This window comes from Poecilia reticulata, linkage group LG14, assembly GCF_000633615.1.
Source record: "Poecilia reticulata strain Guanapo linkage group LG14, Guppy_female_1.0+MT, whole genome shotgun sequence".
Taxonomy (NCBI): domain Eukaryota; kingdom Metazoa; phylum Chordata; class Actinopteri; order Cyprinodontiformes; family Poeciliidae; genus Poecilia; species Poecilia reticulata.
In genome coordinates this window covers 931,603-952,283 of record NC_024344.1, presented here as the reverse complement: position 1 = coordinate 952,283, position 20,681 = coordinate 931,603, and the positions used below count along the sequence as shown (strand labels likewise).

Below are 20,681 nucleotides of genomic sequence, written 5' to 3'. Positions count from 1 at the left end.
CCATGCACAGGGAGAACATGGAGACTCCATGCAGAAAGACCCCAGGCCGGGAATCAAACCCAGAACCTTCTTGTTGCAAGGCAACAGCTCTACCAACTGCGCCACTGTGCAGCCATCACTCTTCCACCACCATATATAACCATATGTGACATTGTTTTTCTGACATGCTTTTAGTTTTAACCATATAAAACATTCACACATTAGTCCACAAATTTTCCCTAAAGGCCTTTGGGACCATCAGGATGATGTTTGTCTTCAGTTTTCTGGACTTGGAACATTTCCAGGAATGCCATTTTTGCTCATTGTCTATTTTTATTGTTGACATATGAACACTAGTCTTTATTTATTTTTCTGGGTTCATTTGTGGCCTGCATGAGTCGTCAGCAGTCTTATTTCAAGAGTCACACCACTTCTAGGAATAAAAGGTAAAAAACTGTATACTGGAAGGAGGCAAATGATTTTATGGCATAGTGTATTTTAGAAATATTAGGAAGTAAAACAATTAGCTTATAGAATTCATTTAGTTATAATTTGCAAAACAATGACCCTAAAAATTATGTATCTTTTCCAAAAATCTTATGATCTGAATGTATTTTAGCAACCCTGATTAAAAATGCTAACCTCATTAGCCTCTGTCAAAATTCTGTGCCCAATTTAAAGAGATACTGCAAAAATACTCTAAACATTAACCTTAGTTTAGCTCAACTTTGTTTTTTAACAGGTCACTGGTTGGGCTATGCTTAGAAATCCCTTAGGGGAAAGAAGAATCAAGGATCATTTTGATTGAAAGAATGGAAAAACAGGGAAGAGAATGAAAAAATAATTCTGGCATCAACAATGAACGACATCTTTCCGTTTTTCATCATACTTTCCTGCTGACGCATGCCTGACTCTCTCTCTCTCTGTTACTTCATGACCTCAGTCTTTAAATCCGCCTTGTCATTTTGCAAAGGAAAAATGGAAGAATCCCTCTTCACACGTGTTGTGCCTAAATTTAGTGTGGCTTTGTAGGACGTGGACAGACTCGTATTCTCAGACATTTACTCATCTGACCCAGCTGGAGAGGAAAACCTTTCCTCGCTTTAATCCTCCCTCCTTGTCCTCCACAACCTTAACGTGTCCTACCGCGGTTTCCCCCTCCAAACCCAAATCCCATCCGACTCAGTTCTTTCTATCTTTTCTTCATTTCTTTCGTGGTGCCTTCACCTCATTGCAGTCCCTGTCATTCTGCCAGAGCTTGTTGAAGAAAACCTTTGTCTGAAGAGCATGACAGACAGATTATGGTGGTTGGGATGCATGTTTCCACCGCTGGTCAACGTCTTTGGAAAGAGACGTGTGTGGCCAGTTAATGCGATGAAAAATGAGTCATCATTTCCGCACTGCGTGTGAAACAGTGTCGTGTTCATGTCATCTAAGTAGTTATTGTGAAACATGAAGAATCATCTGTTCTCATTAAAATTCTACTTGGTGGTTTGGAAGTTTAAACAAAGGTTTGCACCAAATGGCACAAACCCGCTTTATTTTTCAGCGTTGCAATCAGTGGGGTTTGGCTTCTGCAGAGCTGGATTGAAGGAGATTTTGTGTTTGGTCTTCAAAACTTTAAAAACTCCCATTTACAAAAAAGCACTGAAGAGTCGCTTTCCAAACCAAAGTCCATAACATTTAGAATCATCAGGAGGTTTCAGTGAAACCGTTTAACAGAAATATAGCAACACAAATGAAATTCTAGTCGCCTCTTTTTTATTGAGAGCAGATGATCCCAGTCGAGGGTAATTATAGTTTAAAAATATGCCATTCATATTTGTTTTGACTAGGATATAAACTTGCTGGTAAAGTATTACAAATTACCACAAGTAGCCATTAGGTCAACTGGTTCACTTGGTGAATGTTACTGTGTTTGGGCGTCCATACCCTTTAAGCATTTTCACAGTGTAACCACACACCTCAACGTATTTTATTTGGATTTTAACTTCCTTGCTGCTGCTAAAGAAAAGCATCCCCACCTCACGTYGCTGTCGCTGTAGTTGGAATGTGTTTATKGTGATGTAAAGTGCTAATTTTCCACCTAACATAGCCACAAAGCAGACGTCTTTATTCTGAGATTAAATTACACATAAGGGGAACTCGATGTACTAATTAGTGGTGCAGAGAAGAGTAAATAGGGCTGAACGCAAGATTTTGTTTGTAAACAAAAAATGAAAACCCTGGATCCTGTTTAGTCCTTTTCACAAGTATGCTCTGTTCTGCGTTGGTCTATTTTATATTTTACTGAAATACATTTAAAGTTTATGGTTGTAGCCTAATGGGTTAAAAGGGTAAGACATTTTTGGAAGGTTGTATAATCAGAAGGGTTTTCTGTTGCCGTAATACTTGAGTTACATAAACATGAGTTTAAACAAAAACATCCAGGATCAGAAGGTTTTAAATGAGGAGAACATATTAAGTATTACTACATATTAAAAATAAATCCCATCATCTCCAGATAGAAGGTATTAAGGATTTGGAAAGAATCATAGAAATTAGAGATAGAGTTAAAGTTCCCCTTGGTGGAGGATTTGCCCTTCATGTCTCACCCTKACTTTGTGACCTGTGAGTCACAGCTGAGGAATTGAGCATGAAAACGGCATGAGAGCAAAGGAATCAACGGACTCCTGCTGGGGCAAAACAAAAAGCAAACCTCCAAAGGAACCAGCTTACTCACAGGTCTGCTCCCTGCCTCTGCTGCCCCCCCCGTCTCATCTGTCCTCTCACGTTTCTCTCTTTTATGTGGTTWTGATTTCAGCATTTAAAGCACTGGGGGAGTCATTGGATAATTTGATCTCATCATCAACCGCAACCAGATTTTGTCCAGGAATGCCTGAAACGGTGCTTTTAAATGTTTTTCACCCAGGGGAGAGAACAATGAAATTCTTTCAGCTGAGAAAGTAGCAGCTTTGGTTGTATCCTATAGAGAGCAGGAGAACTTTCTCCTAAACGCTTTTGATTAGAGACAAATACAACCATGAATCTAGTAGAAGCTTGGAATGATCATTGATCACCAATATTGTTATTTGAGCACAGTTGGCTGTCAGCTGTTTTCTCTATATTTTTATTGTCTGTGATTGTGGTATAGTGGATTTGGTTTTTTTTAACGATTTTTGAGTTCATGTAGATTTTCCCTTCTCTGACACCCATTTTGTAAATACTCCAACCAGAGGATGTGTAATTTAACTTCAGCATAAATACAGCTGGAATACTATTGGTTGTACGAATTGTTGACAAATGAATATCACACTTTCCATTTGTGCAGTCCATTGTGTGTAACTGAATACACATTTATTTACTGATCTGCTGCTACATATATTTTGCTGTCATTTAGAAAAAGAACTGAGTATATTTGACTGGATGAAGTAACCAGCTTATCGAGTTCAGCTGTCTTCCAGCTGGACTTTTTTATTTTTTTTATTTCAAAAGATAAACAACATGTGTCTTCAGAGTAATTCTGGGTTTGGTGGAGCCGACAATGTGAGGTTCAAACCGGTCAGCCTGTGATACTTTCCACTTTAGCCTGTTTTTGTTTGACTCTTTAAAAATGTCGGTCCGGCCAGCAGGCTTGAGTTTGAACTTTCATATCTGAATAGGCTGCTTGTGTGGTAACCACTGCAACCAAACAAACTGGGGAAAGAATTATGACTTTCTGCTTCTGAATCATGGAGGTCTTAGTCCAAGGGCGGGAGCGTTCTTCCTACGCAGTTCTGGAGCTGCTGCTCATCCGGCAGACACTCGGCGCCTCATAAGAGCATCCTTGATAGCAACACCTCCGTGGCTCATATCTGGAGCATTGCCTCAGCCTGAGCAATGCTGTGCCAGCTTGCAACCCAGTGATCTCATCTAGTTTGACAAAACCTCACCCCTCTGTGGTGTCAGCAACTACAGGCAGACACTCACATTTGTGTTTTTTGTGGGTATATATGCTGTTCTTTAGCACATTGGCCCGGTGTTACCCTTAAGAAAGCTTCATGCGTTCCCTTCTTCACATTCAACACTGCAGTTCATCTGGATTCATGTTACTTAAAGAACCCCTCTTCAATCTTCTCTGTGACATTTACACATAAGTTGACGGTGAAACGGAACTGAAGAGAGCTCTGAATGAATTACAATGTTTTATCTGGAAAAGGTGACACATTTTTGGTTTCACTGAAGCATTTTTCTGTATGTTTTCTAAAGGAAGAGGTGAATCATGTGAACACCTGCTTATATATATGCAGTAGGCCCATTGAGAAGTGCAATAAATAATCCATCTTACTATAGCAATCATTCAGTATGTTGTGCACTTTTTCATAAGTGTTTTCAGCTGCAGTTAGTTATTATGCATACAAACAAAAGAACAATCTAACAATGCTAGATAGCAGTAATAGAGTTATCTCTACTTCTGTACATTAGTAGTAAGAACTGGCTGTGATCCAAACTATAAATCTMATTGAAGTGTTGGGTGTTACTTTACTATGTCGCTCTGTGTCTGGAGGGATGAGAAGTAATTGTACTCATTTCCAGAGGTAAAACCTGCCAAATGTACAAATCAGCTGCTCTTAGAGTTCCTTCCAATAATACAACCAGCACTTTTTCATAGTTTGTAATGCAGCAACCACAACATTTTTATGAAAAACTACTAGTTTTACTAATAAAGCATGATCACAACAAACTTGCTGTCGCCACCATCTTTTGCTCTTTGGATATCTGCAGTCATTTTTTCCCCACATGCAGCAAAAATGTTGTTTTTCATTTGACCTGAGCAGCTTCCATTCTGTGGGTTGTGGTTAACTGCAGCGGTCACGCTGCCAGATTGGGAAGTTCATGACTCCTGGTTGTCCTGTTGATTTGTGCAGCTCCTCCAGAGCGGCCATCTTGCTTCTGATCAGTGCTCTCCTTCTGGCTGGTCACATCAAGTAGACGGACGTATCTTAACATGTCTGTCGTTGTGCAACGCTCTTTCCAAGAGTAAGAGACTCTACTTGGCAAATGTATCTTCTGACTGCAATTTATTTCAATGGATTTTATTAATGGGTATAAGAGTACAGGGGGTTGATTACAGAAACTTAATGTACTTCTTAAATATTTGTAAAAAAAATTAAAAAAAACATTTTTTCTAACACTTCCAACAATTACACTATGTGTTGATGGTTTTTTCCTGGCTTAGTCATGCCAGAAAAACGAATAGGAACAGTGTCTACTTTCACTTTTTCTTTGTTAGTTTTTAGTAATTCACTCTCGGAAAAAATGACACTTAATACAGAAGGAATATTGTCAGCAACAAAAAGGAAAAAATCCATCAGTCTCAGCAGAAATTTTCAGACGCTTGAGCACTACAGTGTACGTTGGCAGTATTTAACGCCGCCTCTCATGGGGATTGTGTTTCAGGTCGGGATCTGGAGAGAGAGTGTGGTCACCAACTGTCAGCGAAGATGGAAAGATAAGTCCGTTCGTCGAGCYTGATGCACAGGTAACCACCGTCTTCTCTGGATTTCCCAAATAACAAGTCTGAGGGTGTTTTGTCAGAATGAAATTTGCATAAAATTTGGAAGCGGTCACAACTCATCTCTCAGTTTCACTATAATCAGGCCTTACTAGGAGACTATTCATTCATTAGGAAAGACATTTAAATAGTGGAGGTAAGTATATGGCAGCATAAAAGAGAAAGTGACTGATTTTTACTACCCAACATCAAATCTTTAATCTAGTGAAGCTAAATTTGAGTTATGCTCTAACATCAGCTGTCAATAATAGTGTCTTTTACAGCCCTTTGCATCTCCCACAGGAGAAGGTAAGTCATGCCTGCGGCCATAACTGTGACCTTTACAACATAGTGGCTGAGTGGTTCCAGTTTGTTTTGACAGCAAACAGAATCTATGGAAACGAGCGCAAAACTCGATCCACAAGCTGCATGTACATGGTCATTAACTCGGTTATAAATGGGAGAATGCGTCCCACTGTTCGCTGGAACCGTGTTGAAATAGTGTCTCGATTGTTCTCCAAATGATCAGCTGCCAAAAGGAGATTCACGGCATGATGAACTCCACCAGATGAGCTTTTTCCATTTTTTTTTCTCCCCCCCAATTTCTGGCACGGCTGCTTGTTTCTGAGCACATAGAGAATGAGACGTGTGTTGGGTGTAAGCATGTGTGTACATATGTTGTGCGTGAAGAGTTTGTAGGATGGAAACAGACAATGAGAGTATTGTATACGTGAGAGATGTTCAGTTGTCAAGGACTGTTGTGGTAGAATTGAGCCTGACCTGCATTTGTAACAAAATATACAGAAGGTTAGCACTATTGCTCTGTTAAAAAATATTCACTTTCACTTCTAGTATCAATTTTAAAGGTTACTTCTTATCTACATCAGCTGATTTCTCAACAGGGGAGTTTCCCTACACCAGGCTGTGATATTTTTAGTATTTGTCAACCATTTCCAGCCAGCAGTGATTTTCTCAGTAATAAGTAATACAGCTGTGAAACAGATCACCGTAGTGACTTCAGTCATTCGTATTTTAAAAGAAACATTTACAAAGCATGCATTAATTCTTTCACATCATTTTGCAGAAGTTACCAGACAGAGCTTAGTGTTATTAATTCAGGATAAATAAATACTGTAAACGAGATGATACTGTTTATTTTTTAAATTCTTTGTGCATTTCTTCATATACGTATCAGGTGTGAGTATCAACTGGAGTGAGATTCCAGCTGACCAAAGATACTATTTCTATGGAAAGTGTGAAGCTATGAGCAGCAAATATTACACAGCATATAATCCTTTAAGATATTTGATTTTAATAAAACTATATTTAATCTATTGTGTAGTCCTGTTCATTTAGTTCTCTTTTTCAGAGATAATGAAAATTGTCCAAATCTGTTTCTGTAAAACCGGCGGCCCTTCAGCCTTCCTGACTCAAAGTCAGTCCAATCTGAGGTCCTGGTTTAACATGCAAAAGCTACAGCAAATCCCAGACCAAAGTGAGGCAGACCATCAGCATCAGTTTATACAAACACAGACGAGCGTGACAGGAGCGCTCTGCCTGGTGGAAACATGAGAGCAGCTCTCCCCGTTTCCTTTTTCTCTATCTCTGTATCATCTCATCCAGTCCTTCCTTTGTCCTTCAGCAAACTCTAAAAATGCTCTGTGGCGTCTCTTTCAGTAAAGTGAACCTGAGCAGCTCAGGGCCACTTCAGTGTCGCACTCAGGTGGAATCTTCTTAGCATGAACAGAGGAAACATCCGCTCCCCGAGCCACAGCTGTCTCTTTCTTTGTTTCCGRCTGTTTTTTGAACGGATCACAATGCTGATTGTTCCTGAGTCTCAGTGGAAATGATATACACATCGTGACCTTGCTCACACAGGCTGACTCAAACCTTGTGCCGTGTGATATTTTTGGCTCTGGTTTTTATATCAGAGCAGTGAGGAGCTGCTGTAGAAACGGCCAACAGAGATTGACTGGGCATGACAATTGAGTTAAACATTTTGTTTTCAGTAAAAAAAGGTCTGCCATTCAAAACTTGTATTTACAATTCACTTGTAAAAATCTGGCTTCATGCTAAGGGTAACAGTACTTTGTTAGCCGACAGCATTTGAAAATGGTGCGTTTATTCTTGCAGTCCCAGATTAACAGATGGGATATTTCTTAAATAGTTGGAAATTCCAGTCTGATTTATGGGAATATTCTACTGAGCAGGAAGTGACACATGGAAGGTGTGAGATGTTTCCTTTCACCTTGAGAGCCCTGGAGACTCTCGTAAAAGTTTTGGAGGAAATGCTGTAGTTTTTGGCTACCAACCAAGCAGCGATGTGACTGTTTATATAAAACAGTAGAACCATATGATGCAGGGTTTTGTCTTAGGAACTGTGCTCATATTTTGGAAAGAGTGACCACAGGATGGCCAATGTAACTTCTTAAAATAGAAATGATTGTGATAAAGGCGAGGGGTAAGGGTTAGGTCATGATGAGGTGTCATCAGTAGGTCGTCGTAAATTGCTTTCGTTTTAAGTGTATTATTCTTTTTGTTTTGTCATCAATCTTTTCTTGCAGTACGTTCTTCTTTCCTGCAGCTTTTTAAACGGCCAATCGTTTGCCTTTACTTCTCTGTGTCAACATGAATCCAAATTACATGTTTGCCATCCGGTGGGAATTTTTGAGAAGCACTTATAAAGCATCACTGAAAAGTAGAGAGTACAAGTTAATACAAAATGTATTTAGTGGAAACCGTAGCCCAATGAGGGGATACACAGTTCCTCCAATGAAATCTGGGTTTCCTCCTTCTGGGATGTCACTAGAAAACCTCCCAAACCTGGAGCTTCCTGACCAAACCCCCAAACATCCTCACCTGGCTCTCCATGGTACAGACCAGCAGAGAATCCACTCTAAGCTCCCAGCAGATGACAAAATTCACCATAATTCCTAATCTCATGTTTTAAAGACCTCCTAAGGAGGTTTCAGAAAACGTTTTCTTCCTCTTCATGGACATTGAGAAATGCACCACAGTTCCTCCCCCACCAGTTGCTCAGCATTGCTAATCACGCAGTGGAAAAACTGCAGGACGCAAAGTACCTGCAGTTTTTCCACACTTACAAGAAAAACACATTTGGCTGATTGGAAATATTTCCACCAGTAGTCATGGTGTAGAATTTAAAGTATGACCATCTTTAAGTGCTACCTTATGAGGGTGACGTCAATTTACAATTGGCAAAAAGAATCTGCTTGTCTGTCCAGCAGCAGYGTGGAGGCTAGCGGCCCCAACAGATTGACCCGCTTATTGACCAGCTAAAATCAATTTCTAATAGCGCAGCAGTTCTGAATGCAAAGTCTGAATCCGTTATGAGTGAGAGTCTGTTTAATGGATAAAAAAAAAAAAGACCTTTACAAAATATGCGTCAGATTTTTTTATAAATGGCTTTAACTGCGTGGTTATCAGCTTTTCTCCTTAAACATTTTCACACACCAGTATGGTTACACTACTCTATCAGTTACTCGTGTTTTAAAGTGTCTTCACTGAAGTTATAAAGTGGCAGCTTCAAGTAAGTGGGAAATTCCTGCTGTCAATGTTTAAGTCAAACAGCAGTTCTTCTGGCTCACAGTCCCTCAGTGTCATTCATGGCAGCTAACCTATCATTATACTGTTAGCTATTGTGGTCGAGAACTATGGTCCTGTGGAAAGAATGGGGCCTCACAATGATGAAGCCGAGAGGTCTGGATCACACGTCACTGGAAGCTTCCAGTCTCAGCTCAGGCGTTGGCAGCAGAAAGCAAATTCTCCAAGCTAACATTAATAGGAGCTGACAGATAAACTCCTTGCATGACTTGCAGGCCATAATTCCCCCACTGCCTGGAACTGAATTATGCTTTTAAAACAAAAAGTGTGCACATAAAGCACATTTGTTTTGTCAAAGGAACAATGCCGTTGTTTTGAAGTATTTGCTGTTAAAGCTGCTGTTCCTTTCAAGATGGGATGTCCAATTATTTAATGGTCTATTGACCTTAGCAAGCCTGACTGTTTGGTGTACCGAATGCTTCAGTAATTCACAAAATATTCTTCTTTGACATCCCACCTGCAAATCATCTTGCTTTTATATGAGTGTTTGTGTTCACTACCTAACCACTAATCCCCTGAAATGTCCACATCGGTTTCAGGTGCGTAGCTCTCGGCATGTTGTGAAGTAGATGGAGTCGTTAAAACGTTTTTTTGTTCATGAGGCTCCACCTGTCTGGAATCATTTAGATGCATTTGATTTACACATCTTTCATTTTCATGTGTGTGCAGATTAAAAGGGTTCCATTTTGGACTCATTTTGACCTTCTTTCTAATGGCAAACCCACCTGAGAGTATTTAACTCTGATTTAGCCGTGATACAGCTTTGATTTAAAGCTTCTTTAGTGAAAAATGGGAACACTACATGTGGATTAAGAGTGGATTACTGGCCTTTCAGCGACCACAAAACTCCTTGGTCCAGGCAGTAACACTGGAACAAGCTTTAAAAATATTATACCAGTTTTTTTCATAAACAAAAAAACATTTATTGAGGTTCTACTACACACATCTTTACAGGCTGTGCTTGACTTTTGCCAGACATTTTGCTGTACATTATTGGCAGATATCTCTGCTTTTGTCTCTTCTTCAGTGAATGAATTATTGTCAATGTGCAGAGAATCAGTACAGGGAAATTAAGAATGACTCACTTCTAAGGTACGAACAGTAAAGTAATAAGTACAAACAAACACACACTTTTATGTCCAAAGAAGATTGGAGACTTGAAGTTGGAGTTGCCTTCAGATGCAGCCAACCAACCCTGAATATATAAGCTAAAAAACCTTTCATAGAAGCATTCAAATCAAACTAAACACATCTTAAGTCTCTTTTGATTGTAATGCTGAGGCCTGTAGATTCTAAGATGGAGCATTGTCACTTTCTTTCCTGTCCTCTCATTGAAAAATTGGCATGTGAAAAATGTTTCTTACTGCACAATGACCTTGACCCTTCTATTAATTTGCAGCAACAGTTGTTTTTCTACAGTCATTGGTTTTTCTTGGTATGTGTTTATCTACAACTGTATGCTGCAGAACAACAAACTTCCAGAACTCCTGTTAGTTAATCTASTTTACTGGTCAGCAGCTCCTGGCTGCTACTTTCTATTTTAACTGTATGGTCAGTAAAACTGTTACTAAAGCATAAATCCATATGTGTGATTAGGTCATTTACAAATTTATTAGAATTAACTTTTTCTTTATTGCATAATGTTTGTAAAACATTTAACATTTTCAGACCAACTTTTCTGCAGCACTTGATACTCTTTGTTGTCGTCAGGCCTTTTCAAACAGGGGTCAGGCCCAGGGAACCGTGAAGCCCCGGTTTGTGTTTGGTTAGTAGTGCAGGCTGCTATCTGAAAAGCTTGAATTAAACTATGCAGGAGGCAGCAAAGACAGGAAGTGGGTGCATGTTTCAGCATTGTCATGAACTTGTATGTGTGCCTGGTGAAGGATTTGGGTTTAAGTCTTAGTCTCCAGTTATAAACAAACATGTGCTTTCATTTAAGCTCCTCCACCTTTCAACCCCCAACATCTGTCCTCTGGTCCCGGATCACCGCTCTGCCACAGTCTGACCCGCTTGTAGCTGCGCATTGAGACATTGGACTTTCTTTCAGTGTATTGAGTGGACATGTTTGTGGCTTAAAATGATCCCAGTAACACATTTTGAAGTGTGTAAGTACAGTCAAAAGTAAACACATGCTTTTCTCTCTTTGCCCTCACTCTTCATGGTCCTTCCTGTGTGTACACACTCCCTTACACTGCAAGTCTTCCTGAAACATTAGCCATGCTTGGTTACGAGTGAAAAGCACGCTGGTGGAATCACGTGGATTCCTCGATTTATGGGAATTGGACAATGCTGGGCCTCATAGAGTAGTTCAGTCTGTTTTTGTTTGGAAAAGCAGATTGCACCAAATTTGACTGAATTGTAAGAGTAATAAAGGGCTATTTTATCTTTAGATAAAAGCCAACATCAACATCTCTAAACTTTTAAAATGAAAATATGCATCTTTATTGATGAAGATTTGGCACAAGTAACTTAAAGACTGCAAACTGCTACACCGTTCCTACACCTCAAAGGCACTAACAGGTTCTGAATGTAACCATACTGGCATTTTTATAAGGCATGCACCAGATGTGCTGCCTTATAAATCTACCATCCATCTAAAGAAAATATCTGTGGAACGGGCGTGGACAGGGAGAGCGGAGCGAGCGCTGCAAGAATGAAAAGACAAAAGGAAAGGCTGACAGGTTTGGCTTGGCTGGGTTCAGTCAAAACACATGAAGTCACCTCATTTCAGTCAGGTGTGTTCGGTTGAAACTGTCCCAGGTTTTTCTGCAGGAAATGCAGAATACAGGTGTATATCGTAGCTGGAAGATCAGAGCACATCCGTCACCTTTATTCATTTTATTCTAAGGATAATAGCATCTAATCTTTAGCACATTTACAACCAGGGGCTGAGCAAACAAACTTTGTGTAGCTCTTCTTGGTCACTTACCTCTAGGTCTGTAAAACAAAAATCGATTCTTCGACTTTTATCTTTCTTTTGAACATGTCATTATATATGTTAACAAAGGATTACCTGTCGTTCTCCACTCATGTTTGCATAGATCGGTATCATAAATCAAATGTCTATTAAGTTTCAACTGGAACGTGTAACAAAATCCACTCTCAAGGATTTTCCTTCCCACTTTTCTAAGAGCACAGGCATGACTAAACTCGCCCGATTGTATCAGTTATTCTTCTGATTGTTATCTGGAGATTTAACCTTGTCTAAGAATGAGAAACGAATAATGAAGACTAAAAACATGTAGGGACAGCCATTTGTTTTTGAAGTAATTCTGCCTCAGTTATGGATATATTCTCAGGAAATTGAAAGATTAAAGAGGATGAAGAAAAAGTGCACATGAGGACAGCAGTCAGAAACAGAAATCTTAAAAGTTGAATATTATCAAAATGTTTTGTTAGAGGGGGAAAAGGAGACAACAGGAGGGAAAAGGGTTTGGCACAAACTAGTAATAGTAACTTCAAAAATCCTGCCAATGCTACATTTTTGGTGGATCTTTTCATTTTAAAACAAAAGTTGATTTCAGAATTTAATTTATTCAAAACTCCTAAACTGTTAGGTTAAACCAAAGGACTTACCAAAACACTGAGGCCTTAATGTGGTTGTCATGCGGTCAGCAGTGTAAGAATAAGAAGCTAAAGACAACAAGCAGGATCTTGACTCACCTGTTTGGTTGTCATTACTCAGAATTAGTGTTTCTTTTCTTCTAAACTGCCTCTCAAAAGTAATTCACATTTAACTTTTGTGTTAAGAACTTAGCCTTTTTCCACTGTTGGACTAAAACCACAAAATTAAATGTGTTTTAGTAGAATTATATGTAATACCACAATAAAAAAAGCCCTATGCTTAACAAATGTTAGACTTTTTTGTAACAAATTAACATTAAAAACATGTGAATTTTCAGTCCTTCATTACAAATACTATTCAGTGAAGGCTTCAGGTTCTGTTTTCCCATTAGTAATGGTTCATTAGTGAATAAACGGCAACATGAAGACCCAGAAACTCACCAGACGGGTCAAACTGTGGAGCTTAAACGTCTACCATCACTTTTCAACCTACTATCCTAAAACAGGAAGTGAGTGGCTCACCTAATCCGACTGCTGCAGAGATCCACGACTGAGGCGGCATGAACAATACAACAATCCAGGTGATGATGGGATAAGTATTAGTTATGAACTCCACTCTGGCTTTTGTGGAAAAATAGCAAGAAGAAAATGATTKTTGAGATAAGCCATGAAGGCTTGTTGCAGCTTGTAACAACCAAACAGGAGACATTAAAAAGAAAGTGCTTTGGTTAAATGAGACCAAAATAAATCGTTTCACTCTGCACCCAAAACGCTAAGTCTGGGGAAAACATCATTCTGCACGCACACACCAGTCAGGCTGGGTAACATGGTGGTGCCAGCATCATACTGCTGCAACACGGAAGCTGATTAGAGTTGATATGAAGTTAGAAGTTGGGTACATTGACATCATGGAATAACCTGTTAGCGTCTGTAAAACACTTTATACTGACAGGGAGGTAGGATTTCTTGTAGGACAACGACCGGTCAGATCTACGCTGGAATTCCAGTGTGGAATGGCCCAGTCAAAGTTCACACCCAAATCCATTGTTGGAATCTTTGGAAGGACTTGAAGTGCATCCTTCATATGTTCTCCATCTATCCTGACTTGGCTTGAGCTTTATTGCAAAGCAGATCAGGCGAAAATGTCTCCAGATGTATGAAGCTGTTAGAGGCAAAACCCCAAAGGACCTACAGATGGAACTGCAGCCAAACTGGTTTCACCTAAATACAAATTCACAACACGATTTTCAAATATTATAAAAGAAAAATAAGAACTATCTTGTGTTGGTCTGTCGCATAAAATAATAAAATTCCTGATGTTTATGGTTGCAACATGAAAAAGTGGAGAAAACTTTATTGTAGTTGCTGTAACTCTGACTGTAAACTCTTCATTGAATTTTTAAGGAGTGTTTGTGGTTTAGATTTTCTTTAAATAGCATGGGACTTATGGAGGACCAACACTGACATAATAATAAATATGTATTTATGCTTTTATTTTTTATTATGTCAGTGTTGGTCCTCCATATAGACTGGACAATGGTGGGAAATTTCAAAGCTAAGGCTTGCTGCTGTAGAGGGAAATCCTACTACACTTTGAAAAGCTTTGATTGCATGATTACCATAGACCTGTTTGTGTGTGTGTATGTGTGTGTGTGTGTGTGTGGGGTGTGTGTGTGTCTGGGGGGTGTGTGTGTGGGGGGGGGTGTGTGGTCCAGGGGAAAGCTGAGAACAGGAGGACATCCAGCAGATCCATCTGTTGAAATAACAGGGGTTCTGGCTGCAGAGGCGCTGAACCTCCAACACCTGTGACTGAGGCACTTTAAACCACCCAGAACACACACACACACACACACACGCACACACACGCACACACACACACACACACACACACACACACACACACACACACACACGCAAGCACCCATTCCACTGGCTCAGAATTACAGAAATCTGTTTTTCATGCTGTTTCTCGGTCGAACTTGTAAACAAGTTTCTCCATCTCAGCTAAAATGTTTAAAAACTGAAGCTGTGATAATGTGCAGCCTTGTTTAGTCAGTAAAGCTGCTGGCTATCTTAGAGATTCAAAGGCCTGAAGCGGTATCAGAAGTGGTGACATAAGCGCGAGCGTTGCAGTAAAACCTTATCTGGAAAATTCTGTCTGTGAGACATCCGAGCCCGGCTGCAAAGCGAGCATTATCTCTTAAGTGCGCTGATAGCTGCAGTAAACACAGAGCAGCTCGATGATGTCACCATTGCGTTTGTGCAAATGCATGAGGAGGGTGTTGACCTCTGCACAAACTCCAAGGATACAGCAGAGTTGTGTAGGTGTCGAGGCAAAGCAAACTAAATGCAAATGTAACAAAAAATAGACAAGATATCATAAAAACTAATATTTGACTCCTATTGGAAAGCAGTAGCAAACAGAAAGTGGAATCTTTTCTAAACGTTTTCAAGTTTCTTTTCCATAAAAATCTCCAAGCATCATCTCCACTATTATGTTTGATTTTAATCTATTTTCCATTTAAATATTAAAGTCACCCCTTCTGACATGCCTTTCTTCCTCTTCTTTTTCTCTTTTGCAGAATTTCCGTCCCATCAGCAGCAGTTCTGGCAGCTACGGTCGTAAACCTTCGTACACCTCTGACCCGCAGTCCCCTCTCACTCCTCAGCCCACTCACCTGAATAATGGACACACCAGACCCAACAACGGCCACAGCTATGGACATGGGAACGGAACTGGGCATGCCCAGTACAACAACCCAGCAGGGCTTTATGCTCACAATGGCAGCAACGGGGACAGATCCCTGCCAGGCAAGATGGGGGGTCTCAGCCTGAGCGCCACACACAGGTGAGACAATAAACGCGATTTTCAAACGACATAAGTACCGACAATGAGCCATAATTTGCAGAATCAATAGCTCTTGTGGATTAGCTGTGTGAGGTTGTTTTTRTGTTCTAATTTGCACCTTATTTCTGCTGTTTTAATTAGTCTTGTTCTGCCTTTCTGAGCTTTTCTGTAGAGCTGCCATCAAAATAAGCCCTCATTTTAATGTGTTTGTTCCATATAAACCCAGATTAAAGAAAGAACAAAGAGATCCATGTTGTTCTCCTGCTGCAACCTGTACGAGTGGAGAACAGTGAACCATGTCCGTGCAAGCTGTTAAGGCTTGTTGGCTTTCAGAATATCTCTCCGTGAGATTTCCCAGATCAGCCTCATTGCACACCACGGCTGTGAGAAAACCACACAAGGAAGTAGGAGCCCGTCTCCAGCGACGGGCTCTGAAATCCATCAAGTTAAAACAAAGTAGGATTTCATTTAAAAACAGAGCTGCAGTATGTCATACATGGCAGATGTCGGTATGTGCGGATCCTAACAGAGACACAGTTTGGATATCCTGTGACACACCTGCGCGGCTCGCCCCCGATGGCCTGGAAAAGCCATTTGCTGTTGTGTGTTCCCTTCAGCGGGTTATAAACCTGTGTCTCCTGTTCCCTGGTGAACATCCTCTGAAAAACTCCCAGAGTTCCCTGCAACTGGACTGTTAATCCCATCCAGGTCTCCACCCCAAGCCCAACGGAAAACCCAGTATTTAAAACTATTTTCATGGCACCCATTGACTTCTGTCGTTCTGCTTCTCCAGCTGAGCTCATTACTGCCATTTTACTCGATCACTGAGCTTCACTTCAAACAGAGCTGAGCGTTCGTTTTTTCTGTCATGTAACTTCCTGGTGCTCCTGAAAAGGAGTCTGGAGACAAAGTGTGTCTGCTCTGCACACATCTGTCAGCAGCTCAGCTCGTCATCTTCCTAAAGCTTGAAGCTTTCAATCTGGATGAATGAGCAAGCACAGGCGTGGCCTGGAGCGGCTGATAATCCCAGACTAATCCCAGCATAAGGAATCACATCTAGAGAAAAGGAAACAGCTGGTTCTGGTGCCTCCATTCTGATTTTATAAAAACGTTTTTCCACTCTTGCACTTTTGATTTTTTTTCCCTTTTATATTCTTTGGTTTTTCTTAGTTCATTGTTGTTTATTTAACCTAAATCCAGTGTTAAAAATATTTGTTCGGACCGGATTATTCAGAGCATAAACAGGAGCGTGGCTGGTGACCACGTCAGTTTGTACTGCCGCTGACGTTTCCAGCCCTGTGACTAAAGTTGATTATAAAGAATCAATGTGACCCAAACAAGGATCAAAACTTCAATTAATAGATAAGGTTATAATATAGAATCTTATGTAAAAGAGATAAATCAATTTAGTTATTGATGATTGTTTGTCAATCACCTAATTTTACCAAAACATTTTGCTTTGTAGAAAAACAGCCCAATAAGTTTTAAGTTCCCAAGAAATGATTTAAATATCAAAACATATTATTCCTGGCTGATACAGTTATAGACTTATTTATTTAAATATTACCTCCAAATGCAGATTGAATGTAAGAGACAGTAACCATTAAACAATAATGTGCTGCTGTTTCTTTGGAAGTAGTAAACATTTGCATCTACCTTTTATCTGATTTTAACAAAACTCAAAATAAATTTTTTCAAACAGCATTCTGTTTCTTTATGCRTTTACAGACTCAGTGCAGTKTTGGTGCATTTAAGTCGATAAAGATTTTCAGCTCATGACAACCTGGCTGATTGGTTGGTGCATCACTAACCAGGCTCTTCAAAACAACATTACACACATTTGATGTAACTGCAGGTTGTGCAGCATGTGACTCAGGTTGACCACTGGATAATGTTGGATCTACACTTTAAGTAAATTGTTTCTTTATTAGCTGTGTTTTGTTCATATAAAAATAATGCTGCATAATCAGCATTTGTGTGGGTAAACCGGAATCTGTAGAGATTTATTCTTTCCTCCTCAATCCGTTGCCAAACACATGCTGTTCTTCACCCTTCTTCGCTCCTAATCGTCATCTGTTGGCTGCTTTGCAAAAACTTTTACCGAGTCATGCTTCTTATGTGGTTTTCAGTCCAGAGCCTCCTCCGCAGTCCCCAGTGAGCCGTAATGGTTTCGACCCCCAGTCAGATGTCTACAAGATGCTCCAGGACTACGAAGAGCCTGTCTCTGCGCCCAAACAGTCTGGCTCCTTCAAATACCTCCAGGAGATCCTGGACGCTGAGGACGGAGGTACGGCCTCCTGTGTTTCTGTCTGATAYTTAAACAACAAATGGAATCGATCCAAAGCKTTTTAGAAATATCAGCATAATTCAAATATGTACAAAGTCTTCTGATTGTTGAATAGTGGGATTGTAGGTTGAGTTATTCTCCGTTGAAGTGTTTTACTCTCWATGCAGAAGTGAAAGGAAATGGTTCAGAATGACAAACAGAATTAGAAAGTTTTACATTTTAATTTGTGGCTTTGTCAAGCTTAAAAAGATACATGTAAAAAAAACTCGGCACAACTTTACCACCAGCTGTCACAATACAGKTATGTTTACTTCAAAGCAGGCATGAAATAAGCATCGAGTTCTGCTCACATACATCAATGCATTTCTTCCAAACAGTCACATAAACACAAGGCGTTTGGGAATAAATAGTTCCTGCTTTGCAGATGTGGCTTGTGATTCTCGCTCAGGCAACCTCTGACCGAAGCTCCTCTATCTAGTGGCATAGTTTTCCTTTTATAGAAAAACACTGACAACCGAGTTAAAAGACAGATCGGAAGGGGGAGAGACGGATAGAATAACCGAAAGAAAAGCAAAGACAAAAGGACAGAGAAAGCCTAAGTGTTTTAAAATAGAACTTGACTAGATGAAAATCCGGGGGAGGGAAGTTTTGTTAAAGCAATTTAGAGCAAAAACAACTTCACAGAAGACAATAAAAGTGAGAAATACGGCTTTCCTGTCCGACTACTTGGCATTCCTTCATTTGAGGAGGAGTCATGTGATGCTGACAGCAGCAGTAGAAAGTTAATCCCTGGAACTAAAACCTTCTCTTCATGTTTACCACTGAAGCTGGACAAAAGTTTAGGGAGTGGGAGAGGTAATTATAACTTAGTGTGTATTTATACACCAATAACAAAAGATATTCATCATTAATGTTCCTCTTACAATCTAACATAAAAGGAGCCTTTATAAAAGTGTTTGGACTGAGTGGAGTTTACAGCTTTAAACTGCATCAGTAAACTTTTCACTTTTCTAAGTAAATATCATTTTTATATGTTCTAGTAGAAAGTATTACAAAAACCTTTTGATTTTGTTTTAAAGATGAGAATCTAAATCATACCCTGAACTCAAGACTATTTTTTTTTTATTTTGAGTAGGATTTTCGATTTTGTTGTAAGTTAAATAAAATATTTATTGAAGTTGCAGCTTGCAAAACAAAACAAACTATTTTGCTAATTAAAATACATAAAGAAGAAAACACTGTAAAAGAGCAGAAAACGTTTATGGTACAGATTTCATACCTGAGATGAACATCAACGCGTTACTTGTCTTTCCCATTTTGGGGAGTAGAGAAGTAAACGACGCTCCTTCTCACATCGTTACTGTTTAGCAGGACATCGTGCATTATATTTACTGGTTCCTCCACATTCTGATCAACGGTCACTTTCTGTTGAACCAAAACACAAGCAGGAGGCAGGTAATATGATAAATGTTTACTGATAATGAAAGATAATGACTCTTCAAGACATGAGGTGATGGTAACAGAGGAGCAGTTACTGAACAGGAAATACTGCAAGGAGAAACATGGAAAACACAACGATCAGTGGAACTACAGCTGAATACAAGGAAGAAATACTTCAGAAAATGACAAAACTAAACCAAAACACTCATGACTTAAACATAAAAGTATAAATTATAAACATGCTTCACTTGCATTTATTTGAGATACTTTTGAAGAGTACATTTGTTTACATTTTTTAAAAATATTTTTTATTCTAATGCATGTTTTGTTCAGTCTTTTTCCCACAAGTTTAGTATAAAGCAATCTTTGTTTTTTTTTTTTTCTGTATTAGATTCTGTCACAACATTTCAGGCTGTAGCTTTGAAGTGAGAGTTGACAGGATAATTCAAAGCACCAGAAACAAAGTAAAGTGCTCCCGCAGTGAGGCCCGGGGCAAAGCCAAACCACACAGCTTCTCTAATTTATCACCTTCATAACACTTGGTGGAGCACAAAAAACAAGAGCTGAAGAAGGAGACAAATGCTAACGACAGATGAAAGCGACTGGAGGCAGAGAGAATCCAACACCACTGATGAACTTTACAGATTAAAAGCCGCCTCTCTTGTCTGCTGTCAGTTGTCTTTCAGCTTGGGGACTGAAGGGTTGACTGACACTTAAAGCCCTTGTTGAAACGGAAAGATGCTTCAAGTTTACAGAGACCCTTTTAAAAGCTGCATGTCTCTTTGTTACTTCTGTGCCTTTAAATCTGAAATCTAACCACAGATGTTTCACATCTTTGTTGTTTTTAAAACAGAAATGGTTCCCCTCATCCAGAAACAAACTGTGTYGACATGTGACTCTAGTTGAGCAGCGCCTTACTTTATTATCGAGCTTTTAAATCTCTCTAGCTGGTTGCCGTCTGAAGGCGTGAGCTCCTGCAGAGGTCATGTTGTGTTTAAGGGGCTTTTAGAGGTAAAGCAAACAACAGTGACAGTTGGCCAGAAATCCTCCAGGCTCTGACCCGGTTTACTAGAAATAATAGTCGAGTTGCTGTTATAATAAATATTCTSTGTCGTTAAAGCCGACATGGAATTTTTACAATAAGAAAACAGTTGAACAGAAACTCGTGTTTTTGCGATAAAATTCTTTTTCCTGAAATKTATCTTGGTTTTCTGTAACATTTTAGAAAATCACTTGCAAACTAAATGATTTCTGCATTATTATTTTTTTTTACAAATTCATCTTACTATTGCTGTAATGCAGTAACATATTTATATTTCCTAGACATTGAGAAGGAAAGCCATCAGGCTATATTTACACTAATCAATCAATCAATCAAAATTTATTTGTATAGTACATTTCAGCAGCAAGGCATTTCAAGGTGCTTG

General features: G+C 39.5%; 1 protein-coding gene across 1 annotated transcript in view; it reads left to right on the top strand.

The window, feature by feature from the left end:
• The window catches only part of pdlim4 (PDZ and LIM domain 4), a 47,826-nt gene that overhangs the window by 17,263 nt on the left and 9,882 nt on the right, over positions 1 to 20,681 (top strand). Inside the window, exons 3-5 of the mRNA XM_008426896.2 lie at positions 5,398 to 5,479; positions 15,262 to 15,527; positions 17,657 to 17,814. Of these exons, the coding sequence (XP_008425118.1) occupies positions 5,398 to 5,479; positions 15,262 to 15,527; positions 17,657 to 17,814 (506 nt within the window). The remainder of the gene's footprint in view (positions 1 to 5,397; positions 5,480 to 15,261; positions 15,528 to 17,656; positions 17,815 to 20,681) is intronic.